This window comes from Poecilia reticulata, unplaced genomic scaffold (assembly GCF_000633615.1).
Source record: "Poecilia reticulata strain Guanapo unplaced genomic scaffold, Guppy_female_1.0+MT scaffold_159, whole genome shotgun sequence".
NCBI lineage: Eukaryota > Metazoa > Chordata > Actinopteri > Cyprinodontiformes > Poeciliidae > Poecilia > Poecilia reticulata.
The window spans coordinates 906,397-922,587 of NW_007615017.1; the positions used below are offsets into that span (position 1 = coordinate 906,397).

The 16,191-nt window shown below is 47.4% G+C and overlaps 3 protein-coding genes across 8 annotated transcripts in view; 2 read left to right on the forward strand and 1 right to left on the reverse strand.

Annotated features, from left to right (window-relative positions):
- The window catches only part of ltbp4 (latent transforming growth factor beta binding protein 4), a 45,233-nt gene extending 42,986 nt beyond the window's left edge, over window positions 1-2,247 (reverse strand). For both annotated transcript variants that reach the window (XM_017303077.1, XM_017303076.1), the window contains exon 1: window positions 1,806-2,247. In XM_017303077.1, coding sequence (XP_017158566.1) covers window positions 1,806-2,002 — 197 coding nt within the window. In that variant the 5' untranslated portion in view covers window positions 2,003-2,247. The remainder of the gene's footprint in view (window positions 1-1,805) is intronic.
- Window positions 2,248-3,107: 860 nt separating this feature from the next.
- ilkap (integrin-linked kinase-associated serine/threonine phosphatase) lies at window positions 3,108-9,376 on the forward strand. 3 transcript variants are annotated; one of them, XM_008402040.2, is made up of 10 exons: window positions 3,108-3,548; window positions 4,630-4,734; window positions 4,853-4,970; window positions 5,061-5,167; window positions 5,235-5,328; window positions 5,406-5,493; window positions 5,570-5,700; window positions 6,308-6,427; window positions 8,948-9,029; window positions 9,122-9,376. In XM_008402040.2, the coding sequence occupies exons 1-10, from the start codon at window positions 3,506-3,508 to the stop codon at window positions 9,260-9,262; spliced, it is 1,029 nt and encodes a 342-aa protein (XP_008400262.1). In that variant the 5' UTR covers window positions 3,108-3,505; the 3' UTR covers window positions 9,263-9,376. The 3 variants fall into 3 exon arrangements, with proteins under 3 accessions (XP_008400262.1, XP_008400264.1, XP_008400263.1); XM_008402042.1 differs by lacking the exon at window positions 3,108-3,548 and having other exon boundaries at window positions 4,631-4,721; XM_008402041.2 differs by lacking the exon at window positions 3,108-3,548 and having other exon boundaries at window positions 4,645-4,757.
- Window positions 9,377-9,770: 394 nt separating this feature from the next.
- The window catches only part of LOC103460059 (arf-GAP with coiled-coil, ANK repeat and PH domain-containing protein 2), a 14,844-nt gene continuing 8,423 nt past the window's right edge, over window positions 9,771-16,191 (forward strand). Inside the window, exons 1-19 of one of the 3 annotated variants that reach the window (XM_008402044.2) lie at window positions 9,775-10,050; window positions 10,189-10,258; window positions 10,398-10,455; window positions 10,568-10,687; window positions 10,799-10,852; window positions 10,924-10,982; window positions 11,129-11,312; window positions 11,386-11,430; window positions 11,514-11,609; window positions 11,674-11,748; window positions 12,488-12,591; window positions 12,886-12,937; window positions 14,121-14,221; window positions 14,316-14,606; window positions 14,682-14,751; window positions 14,915-15,009; window positions 15,082-15,158; window positions 15,697-15,836; window positions 15,919-16,028. In XM_008402044.2, the coding sequence (XP_008400266.1) occupies window positions 10,206-10,258; window positions 10,398-10,455; window positions 10,568-10,687; window positions 10,799-10,852; window positions 10,924-10,982; window positions 11,129-11,312; window positions 11,386-11,430; window positions 11,514-11,609; window positions 11,674-11,748; window positions 12,488-12,591; window positions 12,886-12,937; window positions 14,121-14,221; window positions 14,316-14,606; window positions 14,682-14,751; window positions 14,915-15,009; window positions 15,082-15,158; window positions 15,697-15,836; window positions 15,919-16,028 (1,784 nt within the window). In that variant the 5' untranslated portion in view covers window positions 9,775-10,050; window positions 10,189-10,205. Of the gene's footprint in view, window positions 10,259-10,397; window positions 10,456-10,567; window positions 10,688-10,798; window positions 10,853-10,923; window positions 10,983-11,128; window positions 11,313-11,385; window positions 11,431-11,513; window positions 11,610-11,673; window positions 11,749-12,487; window positions 12,592-12,885; window positions 12,938-14,120; window positions 14,222-14,315; window positions 14,607-14,681; window positions 14,752-14,914; window positions 15,010-15,081; window positions 15,159-15,696; window positions 15,837-15,918; window positions 16,029-16,191 lie in introns of all 3 variants that reach the window. The other 2 variants (XM_017303080.1, XM_008402043.2) reach the window with 2 other exon arrangements.

The window sequence follows — 16,191 nt, forward strand, 5'->3', positions numbered from 1 at the left end:
CATCCATCCATCCATCTGTTTATCCAACCCTCCATCCATCCATCATCCATCCATCATCCATCCATCCATCATCCATCTATCATCCATTCATCATCCATCCATCCATTTATCCATCATCCATCCCTCCGTCTGTCCGGTGTTGTTCTTCAGATCCTCTCCCGTTGTGTCCGGGTTCTGCTGGTTCTGGCTCAGAGGTTCTGGTTTCGGTTCAGTCCCTGAATGTTGTTGTTTCGGGTTCAGGCAGCAGTGAGTTTGGATCCGGCCTCCGCAGAGGATTTAGTCATTACTCACGGCGAACTGGTCCCATTGAAGCGGAGGAGGCCCGCTGACTGGACCCAAACTGGACCCAGTGACCGCCGAGCCACAGACAGTTTCACCTTCAGGCTCCAAGGTCGCGGTGGGAACCAGCTCTCCGGTTCTGCTGGTTCTGTTGCGGATGACGGGCCTGGAAGGTGTTTTCTGCTCATGAATGAACCGAGTGTCTGAAGTCGCTAACTGCCTGAGACGAGTCGGGCCGCCTGCCTGGAGTCTGTTTCTGCGGCTCACAGAGCAGTGGAGTCGCCCGGTGGAGGAGGAATGCTGGGAGCTGCAGCATCAGCTGCTCGGTTCTCTCAACACAAAAGGAGGAGATGTTTGAAGCTCAGCCTGTGTGCAGAGCAGAGGAAGCAGCTTTCACCCTCTGGGCCGTCAGTCTGATCAGTTTCTGCTGCCTGGAGCGTTCAGAGCTGAACTCAGTTTCAAAATAAACACCAGCAGATGAATAGATCTGCTCGTTGAGCCTTTTCCAGGAAGCAAAGCCGCAGTAGTGAGAACTGACTGAAAAGCAGAATGATGTGTTTTTCTTTTGTTTTTCTCTACAGCTGCTCTGACTGGTTATGATGCTGCCATCACCGGACTGCTCTCCCTCTGCGGCTGTTTACGTTTCACTTCTTTCTGTTTCCGTCTCTGCTCCGTTTTCTCAAAGCTTCAGATGGCCGCTGGTTCTGAACCTGGTTCTGATTCTGAACCCGGTTCTGATTCTGAACCCGGTTCTGATTCTGAACCCGGTTCTGCTGAAGGTTCCTACGTGTTAAGTTTTCCTCTCCACTGTCGCCACATGCATCGGATCGCTGTGAACTGGTCTCCTGCCGTGGAGGTTTGGAGGCTCAGACTTCATGAAATGTGTTAAAAAGATGAAGCACAAAGTTTAAATGGCCGCCTGCTCCGTCAGCTGACAGGGTTTAAAACTCGCTGGTCTGGTGTTGACTCTGAACCCGTCACTGGACTGTCGCTCAGCAGAAACAGAGTTTCAACACATTCCTGATGTTTCTCAAAGAAGCTGAAGGCAGAAAGTATTCAGGATGAAACAGATGTGATCATTAAGCTGCAGCAAAACAGCTGCAAAACAAACGCGTGAGCCATCCGCACTCTTCAGCTGTGAGTTGATACAAAACAGCAGTAAAAACTCTTCAGTTTTTACTGAAGTGTATAATTCACGTCACGTTTTATGGATACAGGAAACATCTATAACTCCATAAACACTAAACATGATAAATAATTCATCTCCTGTGCGTAAGACACAAACATTTAACAAAAAAACCGCAAAAAATCACTGATAATCAGCTCAGAAATTAAAATGATTAATTGAAAATATTGAAAAATAAAAAAGATTAAAGGAGTTCAGAGAATAATTTGCTATCAATCAGATGGTGTCTTATATTTAAAGACATGAAGAAAAGTTAAAGACTAACATTAACACCAGCATAACTTTTATTTTAGTGAGTTTCGGTGAAGTTCCGGTCCGCGGTGTTCCTCCTGCTGCTCACCCGCTCAGAGCTGCTCTCCTCCGGGCTCCACCTGCCGGATCGCCGGTGCTCTGGCTCCGGAGCCCGGTCCGGACTCCCTCCGGTTCGGTCTGCAGCTGTCCGCCGGGTCGCACGCCTCCGTCCTCCGGCTGAGGAGGCTGCGACGCGGCGCTCCGGAGCATCCAGCCGGTCCACAGACACAGGAGCCCCAGCCGCATGATGAGAGCCCGCAGACTGCGCAGAGAGCGGACCCCGGCCTCGTTCACCTCCGGGTGATGCGTTCAGGGTCACTGCTGCGGTGGGAACGTCTCCACAGACGGGTCACAGCTCCAGGGCCGAAGGAAACTGAACAAGGGACCAGGGCCGGACCAAGCCTTTTCGGGGTCCCCCATACCAACATGTCAGCACCAGCAATGCTAACGGTGCATAGCTAGCACCGTTAGCATCACCAGCTTATATCATGCTGGTGATGCTAACGGTGTTAGCTATGCACCGTTAGCATCACCAGCTTATATCATGCTGGTGATGTTAACGGTGCATAGCTAACACCGTTAGCATCACCAGCTTATATCATGCTGGTGTTATGGCTGTTGATTCTAACTTTAAAGGAGTGGAAACCTAGAAATAAATAATTTAGATCTAGAAATGCAGAGTAGTTAATTGTGCCATTTTATTTTAATGATTTGAAAGTAGACACTAACTTTACAGAAAACAAGTTGACAAGTTTGACATCGTATATTTCCCCAAGAGCGGCAGCAGGGAGAGATTAATGTCACCACTATAAAAATAATATAGAAAATGGTTTCCATGTGTAACATCATTTAGTCTGTAATATTCAGTGTTATTTATGTATGTCTTTTATTTTGAAAGATACTAAAATTATCTTGTGGAATTTTATTCTGAAAGAAACAAATATGTTTAATTTGAATTACAAAAAGTTTTTTACTCAAATTACATGCTTTTATTTTGAACTTTGAATTGTTAGCATTTTTATGCTACGATAAAATATGTCAGTATTTATTTGCAGAGTAATAAAGGAAGCAGTCATGTTTCCCTTTTATGACTTTTATTTTTGAAAGAAATCGCTGTACATATGGAATGTTTTATTGTTATTTGTTTGATTAAAAGTTAGCTTTTCACATTTAAAAACTACTTTAAAATGTGTGTAAATATTAGTTTGTAAAGATTTTTTTTCCTAATTTTTGAAAGAAATTATAGTAATTGTAAAAATACTAACTTTTATTTTGTAAAAAACTCAAAGGAACATTTAATATTTTATTGTGAAACTTTAGACTACTTACTTTATTTTTGAAAGACATTTATAAAGTTGTAAATGTAAGCTTTTATTCTGGAAAAAAATCTACTTGGAAGGTTTGTGTTCAGTGTGAAAAAACCTATTATAGATTGGAAGCTTTTATTTTGAAATAACTTCAAGAATTCAACGACCTTTTATTTTGAATGAAATGACCGGAACCTGTATTAGCTTCAGCTAGCTTTATGCTAACCGTTGAATTTGGTCCGCAGCCTGACTTTCTGCGGTAAAGAGGGACACAGCGCACGGTGTGTTCACTACTGGACCGTCGGAACCGGTTTAAAAAATAAACGGGGTTTGGAGTCGACCTTTTTGTGGACCGTGTCAGAACACACACACACACACAGCGGAACCGAACTGAAGGTTAGTTAGCCTAGCCTGTTAGCTGTTGGGCTATTCCAGGAGAGGAATGGACCTGTTCGACGACCTGCCAGAACCGACACAGACGTCCGGTGAGTCCATAGCGACCGGTACCGGCAGCAGCTGAGATGAGGCGCGGTTTGGTCCCAGAACCAGTCCGGGTTTAGCAGCTAGAACCAGCTTCTCATTGATGCATCTGCTAAAAGAAAACATCTGCAGTGGACTCAGAACCAGAACCAATTAACACATCTGGTTCTGCTGCAGAAATCTAATGATTACTGCTGACATGAACTGGATCTGGAACCGAACTGAGTCCAAACCAAAGCCAGTGATGGTTCTGCAGAACCGAAGTGTTAACATGAGTTTAGCTTCAGAAAATCAGATAAATCGCTGAAAATAAATTGGTTAGTGAGGCCGATATATCGATATCGGTCCGATAAGTAAAGCTGGGCAGATGTTTATTTCCATCATGTTGCTGCTTGTGTTTCTGGAGGGAGTTGGTCTGTTTGGTCATGTGACCAACCGGAGGTCCGTAAGCATCACATTATTTTAATTATATAGGGAAATATAATTAATATCGGCCAAAGCAATAATATCAATATTTGGATATCGATGTCAACTAAAGTTTTCGTATCAGTGCAACACTAAAACCCAGTGAAGCTAAACTGGGACCATGAAGTTTGATTTAAAGAAATAAACTTTGAAACTGAGAAAAAATTAAAGATTTGAATTTAAGAAATATCCACTATTTTTTTGTGAAACAGAAAAAAAGATTGAAAATCTATTTTAAAGATTTCAAGCAAAAAAAAAAAATTGAGATTGAAAACAAAGATTTAATACTGAAAGAAATGTATAAAAAAAATTAAACCTAAAAATGACTTGAAACTTAAAACATTTAGAAATAAAAAAAAAAAATTGAATCTGGTGGAAAATTGTAATGAGATTTTGAAACAGACAAAAATGAATTGAAAAACAATTTTGAAGCGTAAAAGAAAATGTTTGAAAAAGAAAAAAAATATTGAGATCAACATTTTTCTGTGAAGACAATATTCAGCTGTATAGCAGCTAATGCTAAAGCTAAAATAAGCTAAATTCAGCCAGCTAATGCTATGATAATGTTAGCTTGGTGATCTGAATGACCTTCCTGTCTTTAAATGTCTTCTTGGTCTCCAGTTGCTCCTCCAGCTCAGGATGAAGAGGACAGAAGGTTCAAACGGAGGCGAGACGACGAAGAGGAAGAGGAAGAGGAGGACGAGATCAAGAAAGTTTGTAGAGAAGGTTTTCAGCTGTTCCACCACAATGTTTGTTTTCTTCCTTTGCTCTCTTGAAGCTGTCAGCCGCTGAGTAGCCGAGGCGAAGCAGCAGCCGACCCACTCCGTCTGTCTGTCCGCCGCAGGTCTGCCCCGGCTCAGAGGCTACGCGGCCGCGCGGCGCGGCGAGCGCGACGAGATGCAGGACGCCCATGTGCTGATGCCCGACATGAGCAGCTGTCTGTCCTCGCTGCCGGGACACGTGTAAGACCGCCTCAACTTCCTGTCTCCCTGACTTCCTGTTTCCTGTCCTGCTCTGGTTCAGGAGGACAGAATTGGTCTCTGTCTCTGCAGCTCTCGCGTTTCGTATTTCGCCGTGTTTGATGGTCACGGCGGCGCTCGAGCGTCTCGGTTCGCAGCTGAAAACCTTCACCTGAACCTGGCCAAGAAGTTCCCCTCAGGTGAGTCTCACTTCCTGTCCAGGCGGGATCTTCTGATGAACGCTTCTTGATGGCGTCTCTTTTCCAGGAGACGCTGAGAATCTGGACAAGCTGCTGAAGAAGTGTCTCCTGGAAACGTTCCGGCAGACAGACGAGGACTTCCTGAAGAAAGCCTCCAGCCAGTAAGACCTCAAAACGCTCGGAGCTGAAGGAGCGCCAGGGGACGCGTGCTGAGACGCCATCTTGTTTCTGTGAGCAGGAAGCCGGCCTGGAAGGACGGCTCCACGGCCACCTGCGTCCTGGTGGTGGACGACACGGTGTACGCCGCCAACCTGGGGGACAGCAGGGTGAGCTGGGCTCGGCGCAGCGCCCCGGGGTTCCTGCAGGGGGCCCCGCTGAGCAGCAGCTGCTGTGTGTCTGCAGGCGGTGCTGTGTCGGACGGAGGCGGCCGCAGACAGCCAGAGGAAGTCGGTCACTCTGGCACTCAGCAAGGAACACAACCCGACCATCTACGAGGAGCGCATGAGGATCCAGAGGGCCGGAGGCACCGTCAGGTCAGCCCGCACGCAGCAAAGGATTGTGGGAGGTTTACCTGAAGCATAGAGGTGAAGGCAGCCATGGGAACAATTTTACAGCGTCAAGAAGGAAATATTAATACCTGTAACAGTAACATTAAATATGGAAATCAGCTCACAGCTTTGTATCGGTGTTAAAACCAATAAACACGCCGCATACGGGCATTTTCTCCAACCCTGTCGGCCCAAATCCCCCACAGAACTGAGTCCTACGGAGCTACATTAGGGCCGAATGGTTTGTCAAAAATATTATCGTTTCAAACTAAGACAACGTTTTGACATAAAAGACATGGATTTGAAACAGGAAAAAAAATGAAATAAGAAATTATTTTAAACTGATAAACGGAAAAAACAAAAATAAATAGAATTATAAAAAATTGGAGCCTAAAAATTGTGAAGAAGTCAATTAAAACTGAAAAATAATTAGAAGCTGATAAAAATTATATTGAAAAAAATAAACTGAGAAAGTGAAATAAAATGAATTGTATTATAAACATTATTTGAAACCAAAACAAGGATTTGAAACGGAAGGATGAGGATCCAGAGACCCGTCCGTAAAGCGCCGTCTGTCTGTCCGTCTCCACAGGGACGGCCGCGTCCTCGGCGTCCTGGAAGTGTCCCGGTCCATCGGAGACGGTCAGTACAAACGCTGCGGCGTGATTTCTACGCCCGACGTGAGGAGGTGCCAGCTCACAGCCAATGACAGGCAAGAACGCAGCCGCACTCGCTCCCTGCTCCAAAACACCGACCGCCTGTTCGGGTCGGAGGTCGTGAGGTCAGGATGATCCGCTGAATAACAACGGTCTGAACTTCTTCCTTCTCTCTCTGCATCCGTCTACTTCAGGGTCAAAGTTCAGGGATTGTTTGAGACGCTAAGCAGCTGCTTCCAGTTGTTGCCATGGTTACTCGAACTCAGAAATCCTTTCAGCTGCTCAGCATCCATGAAAAGAAAGAATAGTTGTGCAAACCGGCAAATATTCAGCCAGGAAATGATGAACAAAAGTCAGAAAGAAGAAACCAGAGCAGAGCAGCTCCACCATGCTGCCACCAGGAGGCGCTACTCTAGATTATTCTGGATTATATTCTAGTTTCTACACAGAGGAAAAGGGAAATGAGGTGGGAATCTGTTTAAAGAGAAACCAGGCAGAGTTTAAGCTGGTCCACGTTTAATCAAACCGGCAACAATTGTTGCCAGACATTTTTTCTAACTTCTAGAAGCTCTAAAAGAATGGTTTAGACTTTTGGCTAATTGAAGTTTTAAAATAAAACAATAGTGTGTCTAGTCTGGGCAATATCAGTTTCATGTACGTAGTGTGAAAGGTCACATGACCAGACCTCGTTACTTCCTGCCTGATGCTGGAGGTAAATGTCTGTCACAAACCTGAAGTCAGTAAAATATTTAAATATAAATAAAATATTTTGAACACATGTTCTTCTACTGACATGTAAAGAAAATGATATCCCTTCATTCGTCTTCTGATCATAAGAGTGACTGTAAGCGTGGCATCAATGCTGGCATAACACACAGACAGCAGTTTATTCCACAGGCCCTGCTGTTCCCACACAGCTTAAACCAGCAGATGTTTTAGATCTTCTGGGCCTGAAGGAACCTCAAAGTGATGTTTTCTACATCAGTGGCCCCCAACCTTTTTATTACAGTGAAGACTTGGAAAATTTTGCCCCCCCGCCCCCCCGCTCCGGGGGGGCGGGGTGGGTTTGGTGTTCCCGCTAAATCCTGAATATGCCCTATTTGGGTTTTCTTGGCCCTTTTATCGCAGCCTGTGGGGTTTTCCTGACATGGAACGAGAACGACCTGCTGAATGTGACGGTAGCCAATCAGAAAGCGCGGTTACGTCAGAACAGAGGGGAATCCCAAACAGCTGACATATCGAGCAACTGAGAGTCCGGTGGATATCAGAGATGATATGTGGAAATGTTTATTATTAAATCTAAAGGTCATTATTATGTTTATTAAGTTAAAAATGTTAACTATGAAAAAACAGTCACCTCCAAATCATAGAGCAGCAAATAGAGCGGCTGCTCCCGCCGTCTTTTATCCACCTCCTTTTCTTTTTGTTTCATCTTTTATCTCTTAAAATGACTCCACAAACTATCACTATTGCTTCTACATCGTCATCCGTGTTTGGTTATTCTAAATTCCTGCTATGTTGGGGGTTTTACTGGATTATCCTCTGGAATCGGGATGTTCGTGACTGGAATCGGTTCGTGTTGCTCCTGCCTTGGAGACACGAACCGATCGAACCTGTTGGACTTTATCAGCTCTGTGGTCACAGAGGTTTGGAGAATCGGCCGACATTCTGAAATCTTTCCGTCTAAACCAGACTTAAGACTCACAAGCTCTACTCATCTCCTCTCGACCCAAACGCTCTGACTCTGGTCGCTATGGTAACGTTTATACATCCCTTCAAAATAAGATACAGATACATTTTACTTTTGTGAAAACTTTAACTCACGATAATGACTAACGGAGCCCTGAGCTTGTTTCTCTGCAACCAGACGGTCCATCTGGGAGTGATGAGAGACAATAACACCTGAAGTGTTGCTTATATCCACAGCCTGCTTGGTCTCTACGTGGTGAAGCAGCTTGAAGCTTCATTGCCTCATTAGCAGYCGGTCGCCRCATGTTACGCARAGCGGCTTGTAATGTGGGACTCACCTACCGGTCCGGGATAAATCCATCCTCCTGTCTCTTCTCTGGGCCTTTTCCTCTTTGCAGAGAAACTTTCCAAAGACATCTGATCTGTTTTTGACTCATTTTGCTGCTTGTGGCCTCAATGTTGGCGCGCAAGTAACCGAGAGAATCCAGTTAAAGGATTTTCAAAATAAAAGATCCTCCAGACTCAAATAATACATAAAACGGAAATATTTCACTATTTATTACGTGGCCCGGTGCCAATTGGTCCACGGACCGGTACCGGTCCACGGACCAGGGGTTGGGGACCACTGTTCTCCATCACTGTCATTCCCACCGGAGCCCCCAAAAGGCCCACGCACTGAATGACCACGACAAGATGGCGCCACGCCTGAAACTCCTTTAGGACAGGAACAAGCTGCAGGTCTTGGTCTGGTGGAACTGGGAGAATTTCCTCCCAGATGCACATTTGTTCACACTAACATTTTCGCCTGACTTTGATGAAATTAACAAATCCGTATAAATATAAACAGCTTAATCTCCTCCAACATTAATAGACGTGTTTTTCTGCAGGTTCATCCTTCTGGCCTGTGACGGTTTGTTCAAAGTGTTTTCAGCCGACGAAGCCGTCAAGTTTGTTCTCGGCGTCCTCCAGGTGTGATGTCCGTGTCGAAGCTGTAAATCTGCCTGGATACGGTTCTGGTCTGACAGGAAGTGAGGTCACAGAGCTGCTGTGTCTTCCTGCAGGAGGCGAGCGTGGAGCAGAAGGACGAGCTGACGGAGGAGGAGCTGCGCTTCGAGGCGGCGTGTCAGCAGCTGGCCAGCGAGGCGGTGAGGCGAGGCTGCGCCGACAACGTCACAGTCATCCTGGTTTCCGTCTGCCACTGAGCGCGCTCAGAACCACCATCATCTTCATCATCATCAGCAGCAGCAGCAGCAGCAGCATCCTGCCGGCTTCACTCTGCATGTCTCGTTCGTTTGCAAATAAAATCTTTTTCTTTATCTTTTGTCCTTTAGATTTTCTGTGATTGACTCAGATGATGTGTTCAGGAAAAAAGCAGACGTTTATAAAGCAGAGCTTATAAATGTATATATATAGATATTTGTTTTCATATATTCTGGAGCTTTGAAAATGAAAAAAGAAATTTGTTTGTTATTGAACGAGTTTAGGTTCTTAGTTGTGTTACTGCATTTTGAAAATTTGAATAAAATAAAATGTGGAAGGAAAATTAGATGTAAAATTATAAATTCAAAGACTTTTAAGGCTTCTATAATGATTAAATACTTAGTGATTTTCTTTTTCCCAAATTAAAATTTCAATGAATCAGTCAAGATTATGAAAATATTTTTGAAATTATATAGATCTATATGTTATTTACAAGGTAAATCAAATATCTAGAAGCATTTCTGAATTACATTATGAACTTCAGTAACATTTAAACATGTTAAATGTTTATTTTCTCCGTGTTATTGACGCTCGGTGACTGCAGTTCCACTCCCCGCCACTGGGCGTCTCTCCTGTTGAACCGACGCCAACTAAACCGGGTTATTATCTGACAGTAAAACGGACACAGCTGTCAGGGGAATAAAACAACAGGAACACCACATATATTCAGTTTTATCCGAACCGAGCCGGTATGCGGATCGGACCGGGCTCTCTCGAAGGCTTCGTGCAGGTTTGTGTCCACAGGGTGTCATTTTAAAGACACGAATCACCGGAAGTTAGCGGATTCTGCAACGGAGCTAACAGGCTAACTGCTAACTAACGGTTAGGATGTTGAACGAACTTCATTAAAACTCGGTGACGTTACCAGGGGTCCTGCGTGACGTCATGGAATCCCTTTTAGACTTTGAGGAATGCATCAAGGACTCACCCGAGTTCAGGTAAATTCCGTTTTTATTCAGAGGTTATGAATAAATAAGATTAATTCAGCTGTTAATGATCATACCGACTATAAGCTGAAGAAACCTCCTGGAAAGTGATTCCAGGTTACCATGGTGATGGTGTGTTTTACTTCTTCAGGCTGACTCTGGATCAGTTTGAGGCAGATGTTTCCCTGCTGGAGACTCATCTGGATAAGGTAAGCTCTGGTTTTTCCTCATTCTGATCACCTGACCTGAACTTTTCCAACATTAAACCTTCACCTGCTGCTGGATGGACAGTCTCTCTGCTCGCTGTCTCTGACCAATCAGGTGATGAAGCTGTGCGGGAAGATGGTGGCGGCTGGTCAGGCGTACAACGCAGCCAATCAGCTGTTCCTGAGCGGCCTGGCTGAGCTCCTGTTGTATCAGAAGAAGGAGTCGGTGATCATGGTGAGACGTTGCTGCGCCATCGCCGCTCGTCTGATTAGTTGGGATGGTTTCCTGTTTCCTGTGTGTGACTTCCTGTTTCCTGTGTGTGACTTCCTGTTTCCTGCTACACAGAGCTGCCTGAGCCAGTTCCAGCAGGGTCTGCAGGAGATGCTGAGCTTCCACACCGTGAGTCCTCCTGTTGTCTTCTTCTCTGGCAGCTGGAACTGACTGACTGACCTCTGACCTCTGCTCCTCAGATGCTGCTGGACCAGATGCAGAGAGCCATCATCCAGCAGCTCTCAAGCCTCTGCTCACAGTGAGTCGCTCCTCATCCACCAGGATCCTGTTCCAGTCTTGATCCAGCCCAGATCTTATGACCACCCAGTCCTGATCCGGTTCCAAGCTGATCCTGATTCAGTCATCATCGGATCCTGATCCGGTCCTGCTGTTTGTTCCTCCCAGGTTCCGGCCGCAGCTAGCCGACACCAGGAAGGAGTTCGTTCGGATCGGAGAGGATCTGGAGACGGCGGCGGCGAAGAACGCCCAGGTGTCGCGCCACAAGGCGGCCGACGCGGAGCGGGCGAGCCACCTGCTGCTCGCCACCCGGAAGTGCTACCAACACTTCGCCCTGGATTACTGCTTGCAGGTGCGACCCGGACTGGAGCGGGCAACCGGGCCGACATTAGGTTCTCTAAACTCTGGTTCTGATTCTCTTCCAGCTCAACACCTTTAGAACCCAACAGAACATCGACGTCTTGAACTCTGTGAGTCGTTTCTGCAACGTTTTGGATAAAAAACGATTCGTTTCGTTGTTTTTGTGAGCTGCGTTAACGATCCGGTTTCTCAGGTGTTCTCCTTCGTCCACGCCCAGTTCACCTTCTTCCACCAAGGCTTCGACCTGCTCAGAGACCTGGAGCCCAGCATGAAGACCATGGGAGCTCAGGTAATGACCTCTGACCTCTCTGGTGACCCCTGTTGGATGATCTGACCTGCTGTTTGTTCCTCAGCTGTCTCAGCTTTCTGCCGCCTGCTCCGCCAAGAGGAAGGAGCTGGAGAACCGACACCTGCTGGTCCAGCAGCGGGTAAGGAGCCGCCTCCCGTCTGGGTCCGGTCCGGTCCGGTCCGGCATCAGACACAGCTGCAGATCCCAACATCTCACTGAATCCTGATGATTAAACTGAGGCAGGAAAACTGAACCGAAATGACTCCCACCAGCAGATGGCGGTATTTCTTCCTTCTGCTGCCTCAGAGTGGCGAGTAACAAAATGTTAAACTTTCTTTCCTCATCGTTTTCTTCAGGTGTCGTGTTTCCATCAACTTCTTTTTTTAATTTGCTTCAGAAAAGGTTCATGGAAAGGCAATATTCAAAATAACTTCCTCATTTTCCTGACGCAGCGAACGTTCCCATCCACTGGTGGGTCTGCGCCTTACCAGAGGCACCAAACTCAGAAACCTCCAGCTGCGAAGGGACGGCTCTCTCCGCTCCGTGCTAGTTAGCATCCACTACTTCCTGTTAGCATTCGCTTTGTCCTGTTAGCAACTGCTACTTCCTGTTTGTAACAGCCATGTGTAGCATCAACATCTGATGACATCACTCTAATTGGCCAAATACATGGAAACCCGAATAATTCATATTTTCTTTTTTTTTTTTAAATGTTTTTGTGTTTTCCATCTGCGGTTTAATGAGGAAAACATATTTTAGCACCACAAAACGAGATCTCTGCATCCGGCGCTGCGTTCCCACAGCTCCTCCGTGTTTTTGCTCGTGTACTTTTAAGATGTGAAGGTCAGCAGGAAGTGACGCTGCCGATGTTTCCTCAGGACGCTTCGGGCGAGCCGATGGTCAGCTCGGGTCCCGACAGCGGCGACATCATCCAGGGTTACCTGTTCAAACGCTCCAGGAGGAAATCCAAGACCTGGAAGAGGTGCGGAGACGGGGGGCGCCGTTTGGAAAGTCAAAATTAACACCAGTCATTTCATAAGAGGAAACACGGGGCTTCATCTTCCACCGTCATATTTTCATCATGTTATTTAGTTTAAAACTCTAAATATTTAGCTAAATATTTGCTGTCAAAGCCTGAATGCATTAGGCATAAATATGTATTTCTGTAAAGTCTTTATTTAGCTTTTAGTTTTCAAGCTAAACTAACTAAACATTTAGTCTGAAGGTAAATTTGTGCAGCAGTTGCTGAGGCCGTCTGGATGTTTCTCTGCTTCAGGTGCTGGTTCTCCATCACAGACAATCAGCTGATCTACAGGAAGTCCCACAAGGTAAGATCCTCCCAGGAATCGCTCACCTGCAGCAGATCTTCTGCTGGTTCCTTTCTAAAGTCGTCCTCAGTTTCATTTCCTTTACATTATTTATGATTCAGAAACTTTGACCGAATGAAGCTGATCAAACTGAAAATCTGATCCCCTCATGATTCCTGGAAAATGTTCTGATCCGTAAACTGCTGCTGCTGATTCACTCACCTCCAGAAATCCAGAATCCGCTTGTTTCAAATCCAGAGTTTAGATCCTCCAATCATAAATGTTCAGCTAAATCAGGAGATTCTGTGAAACCGTTCAGCCAATCCGGCGGCTCTCTGTGGGTCATGTGACCCGCTGCTGTTCCAGGAAGACGGCGCGTTAAGGCAGCGAGCGGCGGCTCCGTGGTGAGTCTGTTCTCTGACACATCCAGGTTTGGGTTCTGATGGGATCTGGGTTCTGGAGTTTCATTCGGAACCGGAGGCGGTTCTACGTCCAGAGTCAGAGCAGAAACCTGAGGAACCTTCACAGACACATTTAGAGCTTTACAGAGTCAGCCATTAATCTCCATGGCAACCATTCAGCTGTGCAAAACACCTGGGTGGACGTAGCCCCGCCTTCGAGGCGCAGCTCCTCCCTCACTCAGCCAGCAGCTGGTAAAAACATTAAAGGGTTAATGGAGGAGCCATGTTGGGACGACTTCCTGGAGGCGGAGCTTCAGAAAGAGCAGGAGCTTCTTAAAGAGACAGTGGCCCACTTTCAAGGCATTAAATCAGGAAGTAAATTTATTTTAGGTTATATTTGATGTATACAGATTTTTTATAAGAACTGAAGGTAACATAGTAGATTATGCTATAAAATGTCTCTGAGTGGTTGGAAAACATGGAGTACTGTCCCTTTAAATCAAGGCTAGAAACCCACCTGGTTAGAGTTGGCTTTGATTTATAATATATGGATTATTGATCAACATATTTGAGGTGTATTTGTTCTGTGAATTGATGACATTTGACAGAATTAAATGTTTGAGTTTTAATGATGTAAAACACTTTAAACTTCTTTGTTTCTGAATGTAATGAATGAATGTTTCTGAATGAATCCCTTTTAAACTGGACTAACTGGATGTTACCATGGAAACAGGAAGAATGTTTCAGAGTCATGGCGACTGTTGTTTGTGATGTCACTGATGATGTCACATGTGTCCCCTCAGGATGATGCTGCCGTCCTGTTTGAGGACCTCCGGCTGTGCGCCGTGAAGCCGGCCGAGCATCTGGACCGCCGCTTCTGCTTCGAGCTGCTGTCCGTCCAGAAGTAAGAGGCCGCCTGCGCCTGCGCCTGCTGCCGCAGCGCGGTGCTGCGGGCGCCGCTCACGGTGTGTGTGTGTGTGTGTGTGTGTGTGCGCCAGGTGCTGCGCCCTGCAGGCCGACTCGGAGCCGCTGCAGCAGGCGTGGCTCACCGCGCTGCAGGGCAGCATCGACCTGGCGTACCGGGAGCGTGGCGACGCCCGCCTCTCCCTACCTGGCGCCGGAGACCCCGCCCCCCTGCCGGCCACGCCCCCCAAGAGGCCGGCGGTGCTGAGCGTGGCCCTCGGGGGCCCCGGGAACCAGCGGTGCTGCGACTGCGGAGAGCCGGAGCCGCGCTGGGCCGCCGTCAACCTGGGAGCCACCGTGTGCATCGAGTGCTCCGGGATCCACAGGTGAGCCGGAGCGCTGGGTTCTGACGGAGCCGGGTTCTTTTGGCGGCTCTGAGTGTCTGTGTCTCTGTGTCCCAGGAGCCTGGGCGTCCACCTGTCCAAGGTGCGGTCCCTGACCCTGGACTCCTGGGAGGCGGAGCAGCTGAAGGTACGGAAAGCTGCCAACGGCGACAATCCTCAGAGAAAATCCCCAGAGAATTGTCTGGGTGCTGAACTCGGCCGTCCTGACGGCGCAGAGCGACGTTGTTACGGTGAAACCGTTTTCGCTGGAGCCGTAAGCCGCCCACACAGAGAAACTTCCTGTTTTGCAGCTGCTGTGCGTTCTGGGGAACGACGTGGTGAACGCCATCTACGAGGCCAGGTGTTCTGAGGAAGGCCGGGTCAAGCCCCGACCCGACAGCCCCAGGTGAGCCGGTTCTGCTGCAGGGTCGGTGCCGTTTCTGCCGGTTCTGATCCGAGCCGCTGCTCTGTGCCGCAGGTCGGAGCGGGAGGCGTGGATCCGGGACAAATACGTGGAGAAGAGGTTCGTCCAGCGCCGCCCTGCAGGCGGAGCCGGTACGTCCCACTGACCCTGAAGTATCCGTCCCATCCGGAGACGTTTGGTTCCCACGGTTACTAGAGAGAAACCGATCCGATATTAACATCTGTGGAGATGCTCCGATTTATCTATTCCCTGAGTTTTGGTGATCGGCAGATATCTACATGAAGCCTCAGTGGACCGACGGCCTGGCCTACCGGGTCACGGTTACCACGGTTACCACTTAGAGACTTTCCTGCTTTAGTCGACAACATGTCAGACAAAAAACCTCGGACTCAGCTGGTCAGTGAGGACGGATCTATCCAGTCTAACTATGCTTTGTGCTCTGAGTGGCGTCTTGCTGGGCTGCCAGAGTTTAAATCCTTTAGCAAAACTAAACGTTTATCTCAGCCGTAGTGCAGTTGTCAAATAAATGTATAATTCAATATATTTCTGTCTTTGTTTGAAAATAATAAAACGTTTGTTTTCCGGTTTTGGACGATATTTAACCTGAGATAACGGAAGTGAAAACATCGCTAATGTTTCCCTGTGATTCTGCTGCGTCGCCTCAAAAAGGGGCGGGGCTCCGACTCTACCAGGCCTCCGTGGCTGGAGACCTCGTTTCCATGGCGACGGCTCTGGCAGAAGGGGCGCAGGTCAACGGCGGCGTCGCCGAGGAGGAGGGGCGGACGGCACTGATCGGAGCGGCGGTCGGAGTGAGCGACGTTCCGACGTTTTTCTGTCCATCCGATCCGAACTTTCCGACTGTGACGCTGCGATTCTGTCTGCCGCCTGCAGGGGTCACTGCTGGCCTGCGAGTTCCTGCTGCAGAACGGAGCCAATGTCAACCGCAGAGACCTGAGGGGGCGCGGCGCCCTGCACGCTGCTGCCACCGCTGGACACACGGGGTAACTGCACTGACACACACACTGACACACACTGATATACACTGACACACACACTGACACACACACTGACACACACTGATACACACACTGACACACACACTGATACACACACTGACACACACACTGATACACACTCTGACACACACACTGATACACACTGACA